Source organism: Tamandua tetradactyla, chromosome 20 (genome assembly GCF_023851605.1).
Source record: "Tamandua tetradactyla isolate mTamTet1 chromosome 20, mTamTet1.pri, whole genome shotgun sequence".
In the NCBI taxonomy this organism is placed as follows: domain Eukaryota; kingdom Metazoa; phylum Chordata; class Mammalia; order Pilosa; family Myrmecophagidae; genus Tamandua; species Tamandua tetradactyla.
The window spans coordinates 55537687-55557939 of NC_135346.1; the positions used below are offsets into that span (position 1 = coordinate 55537687).

Genomic DNA, 20253 nt, shown 5'->3' on the forward strand with positions numbered 1-20253 from the left:
CTTAGCTGACCTATATGATCACAGTGCAGTTGTGAGAACTGTAACCTATGTTTTTACCTACTTGACATACTCTCTGCTCTGAGCAAAATGTGTTCCCTATGTCATCTCATTCACACTGCATGCTAATACTATCAAGTAGGCACTATTAGAAGTCATATTTTGCAAATGAGGGGAATAGTGTATGTGAAGGAGACCAGGAAAATACCCACTGCATAGTAAATAAATATTGGTTTCCCTTTTGTCTAGAGTGCTGGTAGGTCTTGAGCCATTCTATGTTTCATAATATTGCTCTGGAAAATTTTAGGAGATGGTCACATCTCCTAATGGATGCACCCAATTTTTGTAGTTTTTCTAATTGTTGAAGGACTATATCATGTGTTAAATTGTGTCCTCCAAAAAGATATGTCCAAGTCCTAACCCCTGGTACCTGTGGATGTGAACTTGTTCAGAAATAAGGTCTTTGTAGATGCAAAGTTATGGATCTCCAGATGACTTCATGCTGGATTTAGTGTGGTCCCCAAATCCAAGACTGGTTTCCTTATAAGAGAAAAAGCATGGATATTTGAGGCACAGAGACAGGATGGAATGCTGTGTGAAAACCGAGGCAGAGATTGGAGTTATGCTGCCACAAGCCAACGAATGCCAAAGATTGCTGGCAGTCACCAGAAAGCAGGAGAGGCATAGAATGGATTTTCTCTCCGAGCCTGCGGAGGGAATCAATATTGCCAACACTTCAGTTTTGGACTTCTAGCCTCCGGAACTGTGAGAGAATAAATTTCTGTTGTTTGAAGTCACCAAGGTATGGTAATTTGTTATGGAAGCCTTCAGAAACTAATACAGATTGCTTGTTATATGGTGCGCATTAATTTGTTTTTTTGGCCAGAATCCCTCTCACCAGCTCAGTTATTTTCCCAGTTTCTTGAAACCGTTTTGTCCCGTGCAGTGGATGTGGCCATGCATGAGAAACAGCAGGTGGTGCCAGATGACAGATGGTGTGGGAGCCCATTCCCCGGTGGGAGGGGGCGCGAGCAAGCGAGCAGGCAGGCAGCTGCCAGCAGCTCTTCCCCGCTCGCGTCTCACTCTCAGAAGCTCCCAATCCAGACACTCGCAAGGCGCTGTCCTTTCAGCACCACAGGCTCGGACTGAGGAGGGAGGACTCCCGGTCATCCTCCTCTTCAAATTGGCTTGAATCCTCTCTGACCCCCCAAGAGTGCAAGACAGTAAGTAGGCATTTGTTTTTGCTACTCCCCCCTCCAATATACTTCAGCCCTGTACCATCTCTTCACCTGCACAACAGCCCTGTTTTGTCTAATAATTCCACCAGCAGGATTGACGAGAAAAATTCAGTTGCGCTGGGCTTTTGGGGGCGGAGTGGGAGCACTGTTTGACTTCCAAAAGAGCAGGAGAGTAATAAACGTGATTTGTTTATTTGTTTGGCAATTTTGCAATAAGGGGGTCGCTAACTTTCCTCAGAACCAAAAAAATATGGCCCTTTGCTATTCAGGAAATGGAGGCATTCCATGGCTGAATAACAGGATGGAGTTCAAGCCAGGCTTTTTTGTTTTGGGAAACTGTGTCCCATTTACAAGGTAAATATTATGTAAAATGATACACACAGAGATATTAAACATATCTTTTTTTGGGGGGGGGCTATTTTTTGGGGAAAAAATCAATATAATAAAATAGCAACCAGAGTGGTGAGGTGAAATTTATCATACTGCAGGGTGGTCCAGAGTAAAAGGATTTTATTTTGCCTTAAGAATAAGCTTTTCCCTGAGATTCAATGAATACTTTATCTTCCCACCTTGGGTAATTTTTTAAGCTTGTGATTTTTTGTGTAGGTCTGGGATTTTCCTTGAGTTTCCCAAATTCGTGGTCTGTTGAGCCCTGTGGGCAGGTGGCATATTTTGATGATTAAAGAAGTTTTACAGGACAAGGGGAATCATGTCGGAAAATCTACCAGAAGATCGATGCCTGATCTCTAGATTGAAAGCCACCTGATTGGAGTTGTTGAGGACAGCGCTATTTTCTCTGTCGTCAGCCCTCTTTTTTCCCTGCCTCACCTCCTGCTGTAACCAGAATCCCACTGCTTACCTTAGGTCTGGGAAGAAAGGTATAAGGATGGTGAAGCTGAACGGTAACCCTGGCGAGAAGGGAACCAAACCCCCTTCGGTGGAGGATGGCTTCCAGACTGTCCCTCTCATCACACCCCTGGAGGTTAACCACTTGCAGCTGCCAGCTCCAGAAAAGGTAAAGCAGATTCTCTTCTCCTTATCACTCTCCAAGCTCCCTACGTTTCAGGAAAATAAAACAGCAAAAACCCATCCTCCCCCCCCCCCCCCCCAAATCCTCTTCATTCCCTCATCAGCCAAATATGTTCCCTTTCTGGTAAAATGTAATTATACTCCTTCCGGAAACACATCTTGTGTTATTTCAGGGTTGTGGGAAGTGTTTATTCTTTTTCCCTTTTGGTTCACATATACATGCATGGTCAAGAAAATTAATCTTTCATTTTGTAAGCTTTATCACAGCCGATAAATACTAATAAGCCTTTTAGGTGGTGATAGAGAAAAAGTATTTTGATGATTTTTGGTGTGTGGGGGGGTTGTTTAAACATTTACAGGTTTGGATCTGAGGACAGAGAATTGGATTCAGTCCAACAAGCATTTAGTTCACACCTGTGAAGGCCCTGTTTCTGTGCTAGGAGCTGGTTATAAAAACACAAATGAAAAGATCCTTGACCAGTATAAAAATAAAATATGATGCAAATGAATTAATATATTACTAATGAATAGGATGCATCATGGTAAAAGCATATGGGGATTATAAAGATTGTGAGAGCATCTTCACTGTCACAGGGGGTGGAAACAACTCAATTCTGCTAGGGTGGGGAGGGTTTAGAGAAGGGTCTTGAAGGCCAGGTTAGGTAAGTTGCAGAGAAGAAACATTTAAGTTGGGCTTTTAAAGGTGAGTGGAAATCTTTCAGGTAGACCATGAGAGGAAAGGCATTTAAAGGCAAAGGACACACGTGTGCCAAGGCATGGCGGTGTGGAGAGCTTTTGGGGAAAGAGGTGTCAGGAGTAGAGTATCTTGGGGGAGGCGTGGCTAACAATGAGTGCCTGACTGATGGCGCATCTGACATGAGAGTAGTCATGATGAAGGAAGATGGGCACTCATACAAAGGCATGGGGGGGGGAGGTTTATCCCATGGAACAGGTGGGAACTACAGTGTCATTTAAAATCCATCTGAGAGAATATGGGGTTTATTATACAAGCTTTTCTGCAGTCAGGGTTAGGTTTGGAGGCAAATGGTGAAGTTCCCTGGCTGAAGAGCACACAATGGAGCATTCCATCTGCTTGATTTCTCATTGGCATCTCCAGGAGGGCATTGTGTGTCTTAACCAATTGGCTCTATCCAATCAACAGAAGAGAAGCCAAAGCTAGATAAAGGGCTTGGCTGATTGGCTGTAGGTTGAGTCATCTGTTTTGAAAGTGCCGAGGCTGTCAATATGAGAACGTGTGTGGGGGTGGCAGAAATAAAGAATCTTTGAATCATCTGGAGGCACTGATAAGCTCTTTAAAAATAAATTCCAAACAAGCAATTAACAATAAAGAAGTAGGAGGGGTAGGAGAAGGGACAGTGTTAATTGAGTGCCTGCTACATGTTACAGCAGAGGTTCTCAGTTTTTGACTGCTTATTAGACTCATCTAGGGGAACTTTTAAAAATCCTAATATCTCCATCACACCCCAGACCAATTTTGGCCAGATCTCTGCATTTACGACTCAGGCATCACTATTAATGAATTCCAGTGTGCAGCCAAGATTGAGGACTATTGTGCTAGATGTTTATTACCACTGGGAGTCAGGGAATCAACACTCAGATTTATAGATGAAAAGGTGAAGGATCAGAGGAGTTTGGTGAGTTATACGAGCTCACAAAAGGAATAAGTGGATTTTTGAACCCAGATTTATGTGGGAGGTGGGGAGAAAGAAGATGGGATAGTCTCTAGAAGCTTTTTGAGGCCCCAGGAAGAACATTTACCCCTCCACTAATGGCTACTTCCTCCTAGATCTGCATGTCCCTGAGGGATGCACAATGACAGGGGATTATGGTGAGACCTCCTCTCCCCCTAACCCCTGCTGACCATTCCAGATATTACCAAGGCCTCTGACTCCCCCTTTTCTTCCCACCCACCTCTGTGGGCTTTCTCCTCTCCCTGGAACAAGAGATAGGTCTGATAACTACCGAGCATCCAACCCATATGTCCCAGGAAGCTGTCTCAAAGCCTGAAGGATAAACACATAGACTCTTATGGTAGTCTGCAGGCATGGAAAGGGGAATCAGTGCATCCCGAAAGATGCATTGGGTCCCAGTTTGGCTGCAGGTCCATAAGGGGACCCATCCTCACAGGGGTACTTCCCCAGAGGGGTACTTCCCCACAGGGACACCCTCTGGTGTTCATGGCAGTTTTTCTACCAGGTGAACCTTTGTTTCCTCCCTCTGTGAAGTAGTGAGGATCGTACCTGTCTCACAATGGTCAGAAAAAAAATTAGACATTACCTCATACATAAAGTGCCTGGCTCAGAACTAAATATGAGAGAATAACAGTTATCAGTTTTTTGAGTGCTTCTTAATTGCTAGATGCTGTTCTAAACCGTATGTGTACACACACAAACACACACAGAGTTGTATTTAATCCTCTCAACAGTTACTAGGTCTATTTAAGGGAGTTGCTACTTTCATCCAAATTTTAAAGATGAGGAAACTGAAGCACAGAGCCATAAAGTAACTTGTCCAAAGCATGTGGTTGTTCAGCAGCAGATTCTGACTGCAGAACCCCAAGCAATGTAGTTCCAAAACCTTCTATCTCAGCAGAAAGGTGGAGAGAGCTGATGTGGGAGTCTCCAGCCTTGAGCTCAGTAGCCAACCCACTGTACGACTCCATCAAGTCATGTTTCCTCTTTAGGCTTCCATTTTCTCCTTTCTGAGTCAGGAATTGTATAAGCTGTTTTCTCCGGTAGTGTTTAGATTTTATAATCTTTATGAGAGTAAACAAGTTCTTGTTCCTGATGAGGACACATTTGCTAAAAGTGAATTTGCCTCAAGGAGCCAAAGGTGTTCTAAGTATTTAGAATAGTGTCACAGTTACCAGCACAGCTTTGGGAGCTGAGGGTTCAAATCTTTGCTTTGCCTTTTATTAGTTTCCCTTGGTTATCAGCTCTTTGACAGTGTCCCAGTCAGATGGTAAGTCTTTGAAGCTAAAATAGTTATCAGAAAGAAGTACAATTTGTTCTAGGATGTTAAATCATGGTTCTTTGTTTTGAAATATAAAATAGAGAATGTGTTTGGTGTGTACTACTGAAAGTCACATTTATATTCATTCACTAATTCCTCTTGAGTGTGGAATGTGAATATTAGGAGAAAACATTTAGGAATTGAAATGGAGGAGACAAACTTGTCCGAAGTACTTGCTTTGGGTCAGGAATGGGGCCATATGGGGTACACAATAGCTGCATTCCAGTTAAGCTTCCCTACAGTCCCGTGAGGTGGGTAGTAACGAACCCATTTCACTGATGGGGAAACTGAGGCTCAGATAAATGAACTGCCTTGCCAGGCAGAAAGTGGCAGAGCCAGGTTTGGAATCTCAGGGTACCTGCTGCGCAAGTTCTCCCTCTATACCATGCTACTTTCAGTACTGAGAAGACCCCTGGGAGTGTCCTTCCTCAAACTCTCCCTTCCCTCATCCATGGCCATGCCCATTTTTGCTGTTCGTGGAGCTCCCCCTCAAGTAGGCTCCTGGACTCCAATGCTTGCTCTCTATTCCTTGCTGTGGAGGCTGATACGTCCCTCAGGAGAGGAACTGGGCCCGGCCTCATTGCTGGTCTCCCAGCTTCTTCTCTCTCTCACTTGGTATCCTCCACCCTGCACCCGACGTAACATCCCTGGAGCTGTGAGCAGGTCCTTTTTCTGCAGAAACCTCTTTTCAGCCCTTCCTCCCAACAGGATACAATCCTCAAATCCTAATCCTGGCATTCTAGATCCTTCATTATCTGGCTCACTGGCTTCCATTCTTACCACTCCCATTTTGAACTTGGCATATGAGCATATCAATCACATCTACCCTAAATAGCAGTTCTGAACCAAAGGATTATTTTTTAAAAATAAGAAATGTGATATATTCCCATGGTAGAAAAAAAGGATAAAATTATAAAATAAAAGTCTTCAAATAGGCCCAACCTACCTCTATCCTTATGCCAGTACATTTAGCAGTTTCTTGTATAGTCCTCTAAAACTGCTTAATGAATTGTAAGCATAGATGGGATCACTCCACACCATTCTCTTTAAAGTTGCATTTTTCTTAACTAAACAGTATGATTTTTGCTTCTTTCCACACTAGTGCATACAGATCTGCTTCATTCTTGTAGCGATTGCTTAGTAGTCCACATCCATGCATGAGAGTTTATTTAACAAGGCCCCTCTCATAGAATATTCCAGTGGTTCCAGTTTTTTATACATTTGCGAAAATATACCCATAGGCAAATTTCCTACCGGTAGAATCACCAGTCGAATGGTATGGACAGTTTGAATTTTATAAACACTGCCAAAATGCCCTCTGAATAAAGTATCAAATTGTACACCAAATAAGAGTGCACTGAAATGGTGCATTTGTTCCCCAATAATATCAACACTAGGCATTATCACATTTCCTTTTGTTTGCCTTTTGTAATGATTTCTGCCCAGACAGCTAGCTTCTGCTCAGAGCAGAAGGAGCTGGAAGCTCCCTATGGAGGACCCCATGGAGAGCCCCTCATCTTATCCCATACTCTGCATTGCCACAAAGTTGGAAAGTCATGGCGGCATATGACTCATTTGAGATCATCCTGGTCTGCCTTCCATTCTGCATCTGAGAAAGCCAAGGAAGGAAAAGAGACTTGGAGGCATGGAAAGAGCACTGGACTTGGAGTCATAGTAGCATCTTGCTTCTGACCCAGTATTGCTGTGTGACCTGGAGAAAATCCTTCCCCACTCTGGGCCGCGATATCCCCATCTGTGAATTGGTAGGATTGGAAATCACTGCCGCTAATGGCCTTTGAGCACTGACATTTTGCCCTGAGTTCTGGGCCCAGTACCATGCTTCAGGGGGCCAGGAAAAGTCTCAAACCCAAGGAGACGGAGTGTGGGGTGAGGAGTGAAGAGGGCACACTGAGGAAGGTCACCAAGTGAGGACTCAGGCCCAATCTGTGTTAATTTTGCCTTCTCTCTTTAGAGACAGGGTCCATTCATTTATTCATTCACTCAACAATATTTATGGGGCAATACTGTGTACCAGATGCCATGCTATCACGATTCTAGAATGACCATACTTGTGGGTGACACTTGTATCTGAGCCAGAAGCTTAGATTCAAACCTCACTTCTGCCTCTGTGGCTATGTAAGATTGTGAAGTAATTTCTGTTTTCTGAGACTATTTCCTTATCTGTGAAATGAGGATAATCACTTCTCCCTCATAAAATGATTGTAAGGGACTGATACAACATAGAATGTAACATTTTTGGCACAGTACCAGGCACATAGTGAGTGCACAATGAATGGGAACTTTTTTTTTTAACATGAGAGATAGGAAAGAGCACGAAAACCCTGAGGTTGAACACTTGCTCAGTCCCTTGCAAATCATTTGCTCACAATCCTCTCAGTCTAAAGTTTCTCATCTGAAAAATGGTCAGGAAAAATGGTGATCAAAATCATTTTAAAGAAGAGAGGTGAGATTTGGAGAGGAGTTTGTAGGGGAATGATGAGAATTAAGAGCCCCAAGCAGGGCAGGGCATCTAACACAGCGCCTGGTAGATAATAGGTGCTCAGTGGCTTGCTGTGCTCTATTCTGACTCTAAACTATCTCTACTGCAGGGAGGAATTGAAGTGTACAGCTTAGAGCTATTTTTGGCCTGTGCAAGTCCAGCTCATAAAAATACAATCTTGCTCCTTCTCAGCACTTCTGCACTTTTATTTATTGTTCCTGCCAATCCTGGGGCCTCTCCATGTGGGAACCTCTTCATTATTGATAATCCTGGGAAGTCATATTTTAAATTTTTATGATCTGTACTTTGTGCCATCTGAACCACCATGTATTATCTGGCCTTGCCAGTGAAGGGGGAATTATATCCAGACGTGGAGTCCTTTCAGGATGAATAATTTATCTCATTTTCACAATGCCAATTACATTGAATTATGTTCTTCATATCAGCACCGGACAGGACAATGGGAGACCAATGTGTTAATATTAAAAGAAAACAATTTTATTAGTTTGCCCAAATATTGTATGATAAAAAAACCTTGGAGTTTTATTTTTTCCAAATATTTATAAAACCCTGCTTTTTAATAATAAACAGCTTAAAAACAATTTCTCTCCCTTCTGTCGGCTTTTTACCACCTCCATTTATGTTATTAATCAAGGAGCTGGGAGTTGTATTTTGCACTTTTTTTTAAACTGCTGGCAGAAGAGGAATTTCCATAGTAGAGCCTTTCCTTACAAATTTATTTTCTCTTCTCTCATCTCTCTTTCTCTTTCTGTCTCTCTCTCATGTTTATGCAAGCTGATTTCTCCAAGGTACAATTAATAAGGATTGACTAACATTTTTATGCTTTTCCCTTCATAGTACAAAAAAAGTAACTGTTACTGTATCATTTTTTATAGAAATATTGCTGATTTCATTCTACTGACAGAACCCAAGGCATCATGAAACTCCTCGTCACCAGTTACTTCTAGTAATTTTGTAGGGCTGAATTTTCCCTACTCTTTGCTCCTACCCACTCCAGTGTATTTTCACTGTGGTGGGAGGGTTCTCCCATACCCAAGGCACATCTGGAAAGCAACCTCTTTTCTTATAATCCATCCTCAATTCCTCATTGTCCTCAAGATGAAAGTTGCTTCACATAGCATTTAGAGCCTCTCTCTGCCCCTCCAGCTTCATTTCCATCTTACCTCACCTCACCTCACCTACCTTGTTCTCAGTAACAGGACAGACTCTCTGTTGTTCCTCAAGATGCCAGGCTCATGAATGTCTTCTGAATGCTCACTGGTACATGCTGCTCCCTTGATCTGGAAAGCTTTTCCGGGGGTATGGGGAAGCAAAAGTAGAAACAAAGAGGCTGACCTGAGCTATTGTGGGCTGAGAGATGGTGATGGCCTGGACTAGGGGACTGACACAGTAACTGGACAAATGAGTAGATTTAAGATAAGCTCTTCAGGAAGCAGAGCCTTTTGATGGAATTGATATGGGGAGTGAAACAGATGTGGAAATCATAGGTAGTCCTGTCTTTGAGTTGACATAAATGGTGGTGTGAATGGTGCTGGTGTTTTCTGAGCTGGGAATTAACAGGGGAAGAAAGAATCGAGGACAAGATGGTTGGGGGAGGAGGTCAAGGCACATGTTAAGGTACACATATCCTAAGGACTAATGTCAAGTAGGGTAAGCTGAGTATTGGGGGAGGTCTGAGCTGGAGATAAAAATTTGAGAATAGAGATAGACCTAGAAGGGATAGGAGTGAATGAGAACACTCAGAGTGGGGTGAAGAGGGGGAGGACTTAGCCCTGAAAAATTCCAATATCCCAAGGTCAGGCAGAAGAGGAACCTAACAAGGAAGCTGAGGAAGTCCAGCCATTGAGGTAAGAAGAGAACCAAAACAGAGATCTCATGGACTCAACAGAGGAGAGCATTTCAAAGAGGAGAGAGAGATCAAGCCTATTTAATACCACAGAGGTCAAAGTTGATGAGAGCAGAGGCTTTCCATTGTCCATTGTTCCAGGGAAGTGGGCAAAGACTTTCTTTTGAAATGGAGGTGGAATTTTATAGAGCAAATACTTGTTTAAAGATAAGGTAAGAAATTATGTAGAGTTGTAACTCTTTAACCTTGGTTGCTTTTGGAGAAAATGTGGCTTAGCTAAAGTGAAAAGATGACTAAGGACTGACATGGAGTCAGGTACCCACTGCTCCTTGGCCTATGTTTGAACGTGTGGTTCTAGGAATGAGACTCTAAAGCTAAGTGTATTAGTTTCCAACTGCTAAAACAAATACCATGCAATAGGTTGGCTTATACAATGGGAATTTATTGGCTCATGGATTTGAGGTGAAGAGAAGTCCACAATCTATGTATCAGCAAGGTAATGTTTTCTTCCTGAAGACTCTGGTGTTCTGGGACTGACCACCAGTGATCCTTGGCCTTTGACTTTTCTGTCACATGGCCATGCACATGGCGGCATCTTCTCTTTACTTTTCTGGGTTCTGTTGACTTCCACCTTTTGGCTTTTCTCTCTTTTGTGACCTTCTCTATAAGACCTCAGTCACAGGATCAACACCTATCCTGATTCAGTTGGGCCACACGTCATCAGAAGCAACCACATTAAAAGGTCCTATTTACACTGGGTTTATACCCACAGGGATGAATAAGATTAAGAACTTGTTTTCCTGGGGTGCATAGCTCCAAGTCACCACACTGAGTGAACTGTTTTCCTTAAAAAGTCACTCTGGGTATGGGCAGCATTTCACAGGGGCTCAGGGCCAAGTGGAGCTTGGGTCTGGAGAAAGGACGATGGTTTGGACTCTGCATAAATTCAGTGCCACTCCTTCCCCCATCTCACCTGTGATTGTATTGGGAAATGGTATTTTTCTTTATATATATAATGTCAGTTTTTAAATTTTATCTTTTAAAATTGAGGTGGAACTCACAGTAAAGTGCATAAAATTCACTAATCTTCTAAGAGTGCACTTTAATACATTTTTATGTAAGAATACTCTTATGTTTTACTGTTATGTATTATTCTTATGTAACTACCACAAAAATCCAGATATAGGCTAGTTCTAGCACCCTAGAAGATTCCCTTATGCCCCTTCCCAATCAATACTCCTTGCCTTAGCTATTTTGACTTCTCTCATCACTGAGTAGTGTTTTTCTTTTGAACTTGATATGAATGAAATTACACATCTTAGGAAGAAATTGGGTTTTTGGTTCAATGTGGTGTCTGTGAGATTCATTCGTGTGTGTGTGTGTGTGTATGTGTGTGTGTGGTATTGCTGCAGCATTCTATTTTATGAATAAACCACAATTTATCTGTTCTCTTATTCATGGACATTCGGGTTTTCTTTATTTTGGGTCATTCTGGAAAAAAGCTGCTATGAACATTCTTGTATACAACTTTTGGTGAACTCATGATATTTTTGCTGACATGTAAGAAATCTGTTGATTTTGGTATGGTTATTTGATATTTGAGCATCTTACTAAATTCTAATAGCTTTTCAGTTCATTTTCTTGGTTTTACTTGGAACACATTTGTATCAGAGAGAAAGCATTTGGCTTCAAGTAATGAAAAACCCAATCCAAACTGTATTAAAGTCCAAAGAGAATGTTTTTGTCCCCAAATTTGCAGGGTCCATGGTGGGACTAGTTTTAATCAAAGAGTTATCCAGGAGGAAGGATTTCATCAGTGCCTATTCCCATTATTCTGGATTCTTCCTTTTTATGCTGCCTTTGTCTTCATCCTGGTTGCCCCTCATTGGATCAGCAACTGCTACAGCATTTGGAGGAAGAGCTTCTATCTTTGGAGAATACTCATGAGTGTAAGGAGGCTTCTTTCTCCAAATTCCTGAGTCAATATTGGCTCGTATCTCTTTGGCCCAAACTGGGTGGCATGCCCATTTTTGAGCCAACCAAATTTTGTGATCAACAGCATAATAGGCACTGATTGGCTTAACTTTCTGAGGGACCATCCTTGTCATTAAAGGAGGGGGTCAATCCCACCCAACCACATGATTTCCACACAGTGTGGCATGGGTACATTCCCAAAAGGAATCCCAGGGAGCTTTTTATTAAAGAAGGAAATGGATGCTAGAGAATAAACCTCAAAGTGTTTATTATAACACTTAGAATGATATTGTATGTAAATAATGATTATTCATTATCTCCTTCCAATAGTTATATATTTTTACTTCTATCTCCTGTGTCAACATGTTGGCTAAATCTTTTAAATTTATAAGGAATGATAAAAATGTTTTTCGGATTTTTGAGAAGCTTGGGGGAAGAATGCTATAAAACTAGAGAGGTAGAGGGAGGGACTAAGAAACAAATGTTATGCGTTTCATGAGTGATGTGAAGATGCTGTAGACCAGTCTGATGACTCAAGATCTCAGAAAGAAGAAATAGAACCAAGGCCTGGTTAATGTGGACTTGCTGATGTAGCAAGGTGTATTTGTTTTCTGTGACTACTGTAGCAAATTACCACAAACTTAGTGGTTTAAAGTAACTCAAATTTATTATATCATAGTTTTTGTAGGTCAGAAGTTCAGACATAAGTTATCTGGGTCCTTTGCTCAAAGTCTCAAAAATCTGAAGTCAAGTTGTTGGCCAGACTGCATCTGGAGCTTGGGACTCTCTTCCAAACTCATTCAGGTTGTTGGCAGAATCTAGTTCCTTGTGGCTGTAGGATTGAGGTCCCATCTTCTTGTTGACTATCAGCTGGGAGTTACTCACCTCCTAGAGGACGCTCTCAGGTCCTAGCCAAGAGACCCTTTATCTACACGTCAGCTTACTTCTTTAAAGCCAGCAGGAGTGTTTCTCTCCAGTTTGCAATGACAGAGTGTTTAATAACATAGTGTAGTCACAAGGGATGACTTTCACAGTATATTCACAGGTCCAACCCATACTCTTGAGGGAGAAGATAGAATGCATGTATACCAGAGACAGAAATCATGGGGGCCATCTTAGAATTCTGCCTACTACGAAATGCAACAAGATTGTCGCAAGTCTTGTGGCCTGAGGCACAGTGATCTACTTCATTGTGACCAGGAAATTTATTATGCTTAAAAATAAATACCTAATAACTTGCAAGTCTGGAAATAATTTATGCTAAGGGTAGCTGGGATTCCAGAACCTTGTAAGATTTTAGACTTCCATATTCAGCTTTCTGAAAGTTACCACAGTGCTTAAGGTAGTTTTTTTAGCATGAGTCTGTTGCCCATTGCTCCCTGTCCTTACCACTTCATAGGTTTCCTCATGCTACTGTGCACACTTCTTTTGGATCCCAATGCAGCCTTGTTCTCCTCTGGCTTCTGGATGCCTGCCTTCAACATTATTATTGCTAAGACCAGCAAATTGGCAGCCTGATCAGTATTTAGCCCCTGCTAGTTTTCCTGTGTCACTTGTATTTTCTGAAAAAGATACACCATATGTGGGGATTGGCAATAGCAGGAACTGAATGTTTTTCTAATTTGAACCTCTCATCTTTCTTTAGGTAAACTTCATTTGAAATCTCCTATTTGAGTCTCTGAAACAGTCTTAGAATTATAGTTTGATTAGATGAAGAGTTTTAATAACACATTTTTTGCTGTAATCAGTTGAACATCAATAGAAACTAGTTTAATTTTCACAGTGGTATATATTAATTTTTATTCTTGAGTCCTCTAGGAATGAGTTTTCCATTACGTCTAGTATATTATAAAAGTGTCTACATGTTTAATTTCCCACAGAACCTCAGAAATAAAATTTCAGTATCTCTAAAACAAAACAAGCAAACAAAAGTTACTTAGATATATTATACTTATCTGCAGAGTGGAGAGGAGAAATTATAATTCTAGGTTTGTGAATTGTATGTCTAAGAATGTAGATTCAGAGAAGTGATCAGACATTTAAATTTTCTATTACTACTTTAGAATCTGGCAGTTGATCTAGGGATTCCCAAAATAGTTCTAATAAATAAAATCTGTATAGTATTTTTTAAGTTTATGCCTGTGCACAAATTATTTCATCTGGTCCTTCCCAGAACTTTGTGAATTGCATAATAATAGAAACTGCTAGCCTCTGAACTGTGCTTTTGCAAAACTCTTATTTACCTCATTCATGGTACCAAAATCTGTAGTAGTCAGGGTTCTTCAAAGAAACTGAATTTGTGATGGGAATTGGCTCATGTGACCCATGAGGATTGGCAGGTCTGAATTCTGTGGGATAGGCCACAGTCAGGAACTCTGATGAAGGTTTTCAATAAATTTCTCAGGAGAAGCTAGCTGGCTGAAGTAGAGATGGAAATTCTTTCTGACTGCTGGAATCATTAGTTCTCCCTTTAAGTCCTTGAATTGATTGCATAAAGAGACTTCCCTCATTGCTGAAGGCAGTCTCCTGTGCTGACTGTAGATACAATAGCCTTAGATGCAATCAAGTGGCTAATGATTTAAGTCCATGAAATTCCCTCACAATAGTAAGCAGGCCAGTGGGCCTGCTTGACTGAACAACCAGACATCATAACCTGGTCAAGATGACACATGGTTGACACCATGTAATTAACCATCACAGCTCCTGATTCTCACATTTCTATTGCATTTCACATGTCAGAAAAATAGGTACTTGCAGATCATTTGTTACTTCACACATTTATTTCTTTAGCTGAGTGGTTCCCTTTGCAGAAATTGCCTTGTCCACACAGTAAGCTTCAATTCATCCTTCAGAACCCTTGCTTTCAGGTAGGGAGACCAGGGGCATGCTTGATGAACATTATTCTCAAGGTGTCCTAGTATGGTTCTTGATGGGGTGGGTAGGATGTACCTGCAGGCTGATAGGTGCAAGACAGGCTCAATTTCACACCTGCCTTGGACAGCTGTGGATGGAATGCAGTGCCTCCCAGAGGCAGTGCTCAAATAAACATTGGTTATTGAGTGGTCTGAATGTTTCACTTGTAGTAACTCATTTTAACCTTACAACAACCCATTGAGGTGGTTATGGCTATTTTCCATCTTATAGATGAGAAAACCAAGACACAGAAGTCTTAAATGACTCACCCAAGTTCACCAGCTAGCAGTGATGGGGTCAGGACTCAAACCCAGTCACGCTCTTACATCTACCCCTCTAATACTGATAATATCAGTATCTGCCTTGAAGGCTAGAATTCAGTGAGATAATACATATCAACTGGTCAGTGCTTGCTACATGGTAAATGTGCAGAACACGAGAGTTAGTTTTATTACCTATGGCTCGGAGGCTTCTGCTTTCCTGTTCTTTGGAATAAGAAGAAGGATAACAAAAATAAAAACACATTACTCCCCTTCCCTCCCAAACAATCCCTCATTCTTGTTTGGCTTGTACCTACTTCCTTGTGCAAAGGAGAAGCCTGAGTCTCTCATTTTTGTAATCTTTAGGAACAAACTACAAAATTTATATCTGGAAATGGGTTCTAGATGCCTAGATGTTCTTAATGGGCCCAGGGCCTCCTTAACCAATTTATTTTAGTGCTATATAGTTGATGTTCAATACATGCTAGTTCTTTTCCCACTCGTTTCTTTTTGAGATAAATTTAGTCAGTGGCTTGTCTCACAGACTTTAAAGAATGGTCTTCATGGAAGAATTCTTCTCGAGTCAATACACTTGACTATTGCCTCCAGGAAAACTTGGCAGGAATTTTCAGTGAAAATTCTGTTAGTACAAGTTCTAATGGGAGTTAAGAGTGATCGTGGTTAGAAACTCGTTTCCTTTTAGCTGTGTGACCTTGGGCGAGTGACTTAACATCTCTGAGCTTCAGGGTTTTTTTTGGTCAGGAGAATAGAAATAGCAGTGATACTTAGACATATGAAGTGCCTGATCTAGTTCTGGCACATCATAAACAGTTTAAGAAATATGACCTATTATCTTATTTAAACCTCAAAATAATTATGTTAAATAGGTACTATAATTATGATTATTATGCATTTTTTAGGGATGAGGGTCCTGAGGGTGTAACAGCCTTTGTGTCCCTCCTGGTACTGTGTCACATGCAATAGTCATTGATTATCTGTCATGTATTCTTTTCTTCCACTTTGCCTACATGATGAGATAGAGTTCCATAATGTCTTGGCAGTTTGACAGCAAATCTCAAAAAGATGTTAACCACCCCTGCAAAAGGTTCGAATTTTAGAAAAATAGGATGATACAATAGATTCAATAGACCTTTATATATATATGCTTTTGCACAAGTCCCCAAATCAAATTGCAATGGGATATATGAAAAGATTTAACTTACAGGTTGTTCATCATAACTTTCATTTATATGTTCAAAACAGTGGAAGCAGCCTAAAGACTCAACAATTAGAGATTGATTAAAGTAATAGCAGTACCTGTAGTATTTCATACAATGGAATATTATGCTACATCAAAAGCAAAATGAAATCATATATTTGTTAACATGGAAAAATGTGCGTGTATTGTGATAAAATGGGTATAAACTAGTTGATGAAGTATGAATCCATTTCTTAAAAGGAAGACATATATTTGTAAAAATTGCACATATATACAATATATGCACATATAAAAACTAATGGAAAAGTGTAACGAAAATTGTCATCCGTGGTTGTATCTGTTGGAATGGGGAAGTGTTATGGGTCATTTGAATTTTCTATTTTCTTGGGTATATTCTTTATTTTCTGATTTTTATGCAAGTATAATAAATTCTAGGTATTAAAAAAAGAGAAGGGGGAGAAGACAGGTTCCAAGCCTCCATGCATGCTAATGCTGGTTGAACATTTCAGGTGATTGTGAAGACAAGGACAGAGTATCAGCCAGAACAGAAGAACAAAGGAAAGTTCCGGGTGCCGAAAATCGCCGAATTTACGGTCAGTTTCTCGATGTTGTAACAGAAAGAGTAAAGGTAAGGCTGGCTGTAGCCAGCTCAAGACTTCTCATGCTAATGGAGCAGGTATACTTGGGAATGGATAAATGACATAGGCTATTTTGAAAGATTTCTTTGAGGCTGTGATGTCTGGTGCACTGAGTTTTAATCAAATAACAGGAACTCTGTTTCTTAAGGACCCTTCTTAGTCCTTTCTACTCAAAAATGTTTCAGTAATTTGATAAAGGGTAAATGCCTCTTTTATTCCTTCTCTCTCTCTCTCTCTTTTTTTCTGTTGCCTTCTCTCTGCTTTTCCACCACAGAGTCCAGGAAATGTAATGAAAGTGTACAAAGAAACCCAAAGATTAATCATTGGATATTGTTGGGAAAAAAAGAAAAAGAAAAAAAGAACAGAACAGCTAACTTAGTGGTAAAAACCACTAGGAATGGTTGACTTTCTATTTATTTGTGGAGGGGCCATCAGAGGTACCGACAGCACAAGCTGTGGCAGTTCTATGAAGGAGCGTTGTCTTAGTTTGCCAGGACGACTATGCTAAATATAACAACCCCCATAGTGGGTTGGCTCAAACGATCAATATTTATTTTCTCATGGATTCAAAGGCTAGATGTGCAAAGTCAAGGTGTCAGCAAGGCTGGGCTTTCTCCTGGGGGTCAAGGCAGGGTTGGCTTGCTTCCGCCCTGGGGTTCTTTGACTCGGACCTCTACCTCCCGTCACATGGCGCTCTCTCCCTCTCCTGTTCTGCTCCTCTGGTGTCTGCTGACTTCTTGCTTCTGGCCCCCATGTGTCCTTCTCTGACTGACTGTATTCAAATTTCTTCTCCTTATAAAGGACTCCAGTGATACAGATTAAGGCCTGTCCTGATTCAGTTGGGCTGTGTATAAATAGGGTCTTAGAAGTCCCCATTCACAAATGAACTCTCACCTAGAAGGACATGGATTAAGATTAAGAACATGTCTTTGTTGGGACACATAATTCAATCTACCCCAAGTATGAAGCATGCTCTGAGACGTTGTAAAGAGCAATCTCAGGCAAGTGCCCTGAAGCAATTACTTGGTAGCTGAGATAGGAGTTGGAAATGGGCATCAAACAGGTAGAGCGGTGCTGAGGAGAGCACAGCTTTTGCAAAGGTCCTGAGGTTGGAGGGAGTTTGGCCCCAACACTGAGTAGAAATAAGGGCAGTGAGGTTGGACTTCAGGATCCCAGGGTCGGGGATGGGTAGGAGTGGGGGTGGGGAGTTGATTTGGAGAGTGGGGGTAGGAGGCAAACAGATTTGGCAGGAGAAGGTGGTAGAGGGCAGGCCATTCTAGGCCTTGTAGGCTGTGTAGAAGAATTTGTGTTTTATGCTAAAAGAATTAGGAAACTTCTGAAAGACTTCAAGAAGAAGAGAGATATGATTTAATTGGGGTTTTGAAAAAAGCACTCTGACTGTGATGTGGCAAACAGAGTGTAGTGGGCAAAGAGAGGAGTGTCGGGGAGATTATTAGGCTACTGCAAGCATCCAAACGAGAAATGGTGCCTCAGACAAGGATGGAGAGCACATGGAGAGATGTGGCAGACATGAGGAAAAGTTAGAAGGAAAAATCAGCCATGAAGGCAGTAGAAATGGTTCTGTGCATGGTATTGGAACTGTCTGGATGGGTTTGAGCCCTTCTTCCATCTTATGCTAGTTGTGTGACCACAACCATGTTGCTAAACTTCATTTTATTGCATGGAGATAGTAATAAAGCTTTTGGGAGGATGAAATACAGAATATGTGCAGAGCCCTTTGATCTGTACATGATAACAGTGCATTTAATAGTAGCTACTTTGTGTCAACAGTGACTGGGGACTTTGAGAGTGAAGACAGCCTTTGATTGGGTACATAGGAATTAAAGTGTGTGCATGGATAAACATATTGGTCTTTTCTGTCCCTAAGTATCTTTCCCCTGCTAAATCTATGCTAGAACAGCTGGGGGTGTGAGCTTAAGAGGGGATGTGCCACCTGTTTATGTATTTCCCAAAATACGGGGCTTTTCTTGTTGCTGACCACCTCCTTGAGGGTAGGGGATGCTTTTATTTTCTTGCTGTACCTTCAGTGTGGGTCCAGTGATTGTGCATCTGTGTATAGGAGCCTGTTGCTGCCAAATATGTCCAGGTTCATGGTCAAGAATGTTTATTCTGGTGTTATTTATAAAATCAAAGTATTAGCAGCAATACTAGATTTTCAACAACTTTTTCATGAGTCCATGACTAAGACCACATCCACCTGATGGAATGTGAAACCGCTTCTTAAGAATCTCATTGTTTTAGAGAGTTTTTAGTAGTTTTCTCTGAATTTAGGGATTATGTGACTTTCATCTCCATTATATTTTTCTGTGCCTTCCAAGTGTTATTTGATTAGACTTACATTGTTTCAGTAATAAAACTTAGTATTATTTTAAAAGTATATTCTTTTTAACCAAACAGTGTTGTGAATTTTTAAATGATAAACTTTAGTTTTAGAGCAGTTTTAGACCTATATAAAAGTTGCATGGAAAACACAGAGTTCTAATATCCTGTCCTGACATACGTATTGTTTCCTCTATTTTTATTTTGCATTGATGTGGCACATTTGTTAAAATTGATAAAATACTTATATAGTATTAGTAACTAAAAAATATAGTTTTCATTAGGGTTCACTGTTTGTGTTGTCCAGTTCTATGGATTTTTTTTGCATGGACAGGCACCGGGAATTGAGCCCAGGTCTCCCCCATGGCAGGCAAGAACTCTGCCACTGAGCCACAGTTGCACCACCCACAGTTCTATGGATTTTGACAAGTGCATTGGCATCATATGGAATGGTTTCACTGCCCTAACAATGCTCTGTTGCCCCAACTAGTCATTTCCCATCCCTTTCCATATTATGGGTTTATAATGGAATTATTCCTATTTAGCAGTCATTTAAAATGATGGCTATGAAGACCTAATAATTTGGGCAAATACTTATAAGAGAATGTTGAGTGAAAAAACAGAGATTGAAATAATATATTTTCTAGGATTAGAGCTATAAAAAACCATAAACATGCAGAAGAAAAGTGACATGGAAAGAAATAAACTGAAATGCTGCTTGTGACTGTCTTTTCAGTGGTGGTGTTGGATAGTAATTTCCTTCACTTCTTTGACAAGTTTTGGTGAAGAGGTTATATTATCACATTAATGTCTGTGAGTCCCCAGAAGACTGATATATAATCAAGAGAAAACATGGCTCAGAGGTGAAGTAAATGGCTCATCCAGCTAGCAAGGGCAGAGCCAGGGCTAAAGCTGGGGTCTGGCTGCCCTTTCTGTTCAGCCTTTCTGCCTTGGAGTAGATAACTACCAGTTAGCACAGAATTGGGTCAGCTAGGGGAAAAGGAGGATCTCTGTAGGAGTTCAGGGCCTGTGAAGAGAGTCCTATGGAAACTACCATGCCATTTGACTCAGTTAATCCTAGGGGATCAGGATGGAGGGTCTTGGGGTTCAGAGGTGACCCTTTTATCAGTATTGGTTGTCAAGTATGGGCAGAGGGCTCTGCCACATGGACTCCAATGGAAGGAATGAAGCAAATTCATTTGCTTCTGTAAAGTTGCAACCATTAATTGGCTTGGCTTTTTTGCT

The 20253-nt window shown here is 41.0% G+C and overlaps 1 protein-coding gene across 1 annotated transcript in view; it reads left to right on the plus strand.

Moving 5' to 3' along the window:
• The first annotated feature begins 1096 nt into the window (after positions 1 to 1096).
• Positions 1097 to 20253, plus strand: part of NSG2 (neuronal vesicle trafficking associated 2) — a 61621-nt gene continuing 42464 nt past the window's right edge. The window contains exons 1-3 of the mRNA XM_077138104.1: positions 1097 to 1220; positions 2100 to 2250; positions 16540 to 16623. Of these exons, the coding sequence (XP_076994219.1) occupies positions 2122 to 2250; positions 16540 to 16623 (213 nt within the window). The 5' untranslated portion in view covers positions 1097 to 1220; positions 2100 to 2121. The remainder of the gene's footprint in view (positions 1221 to 2099; positions 2251 to 16539; positions 16624 to 20253) is intronic.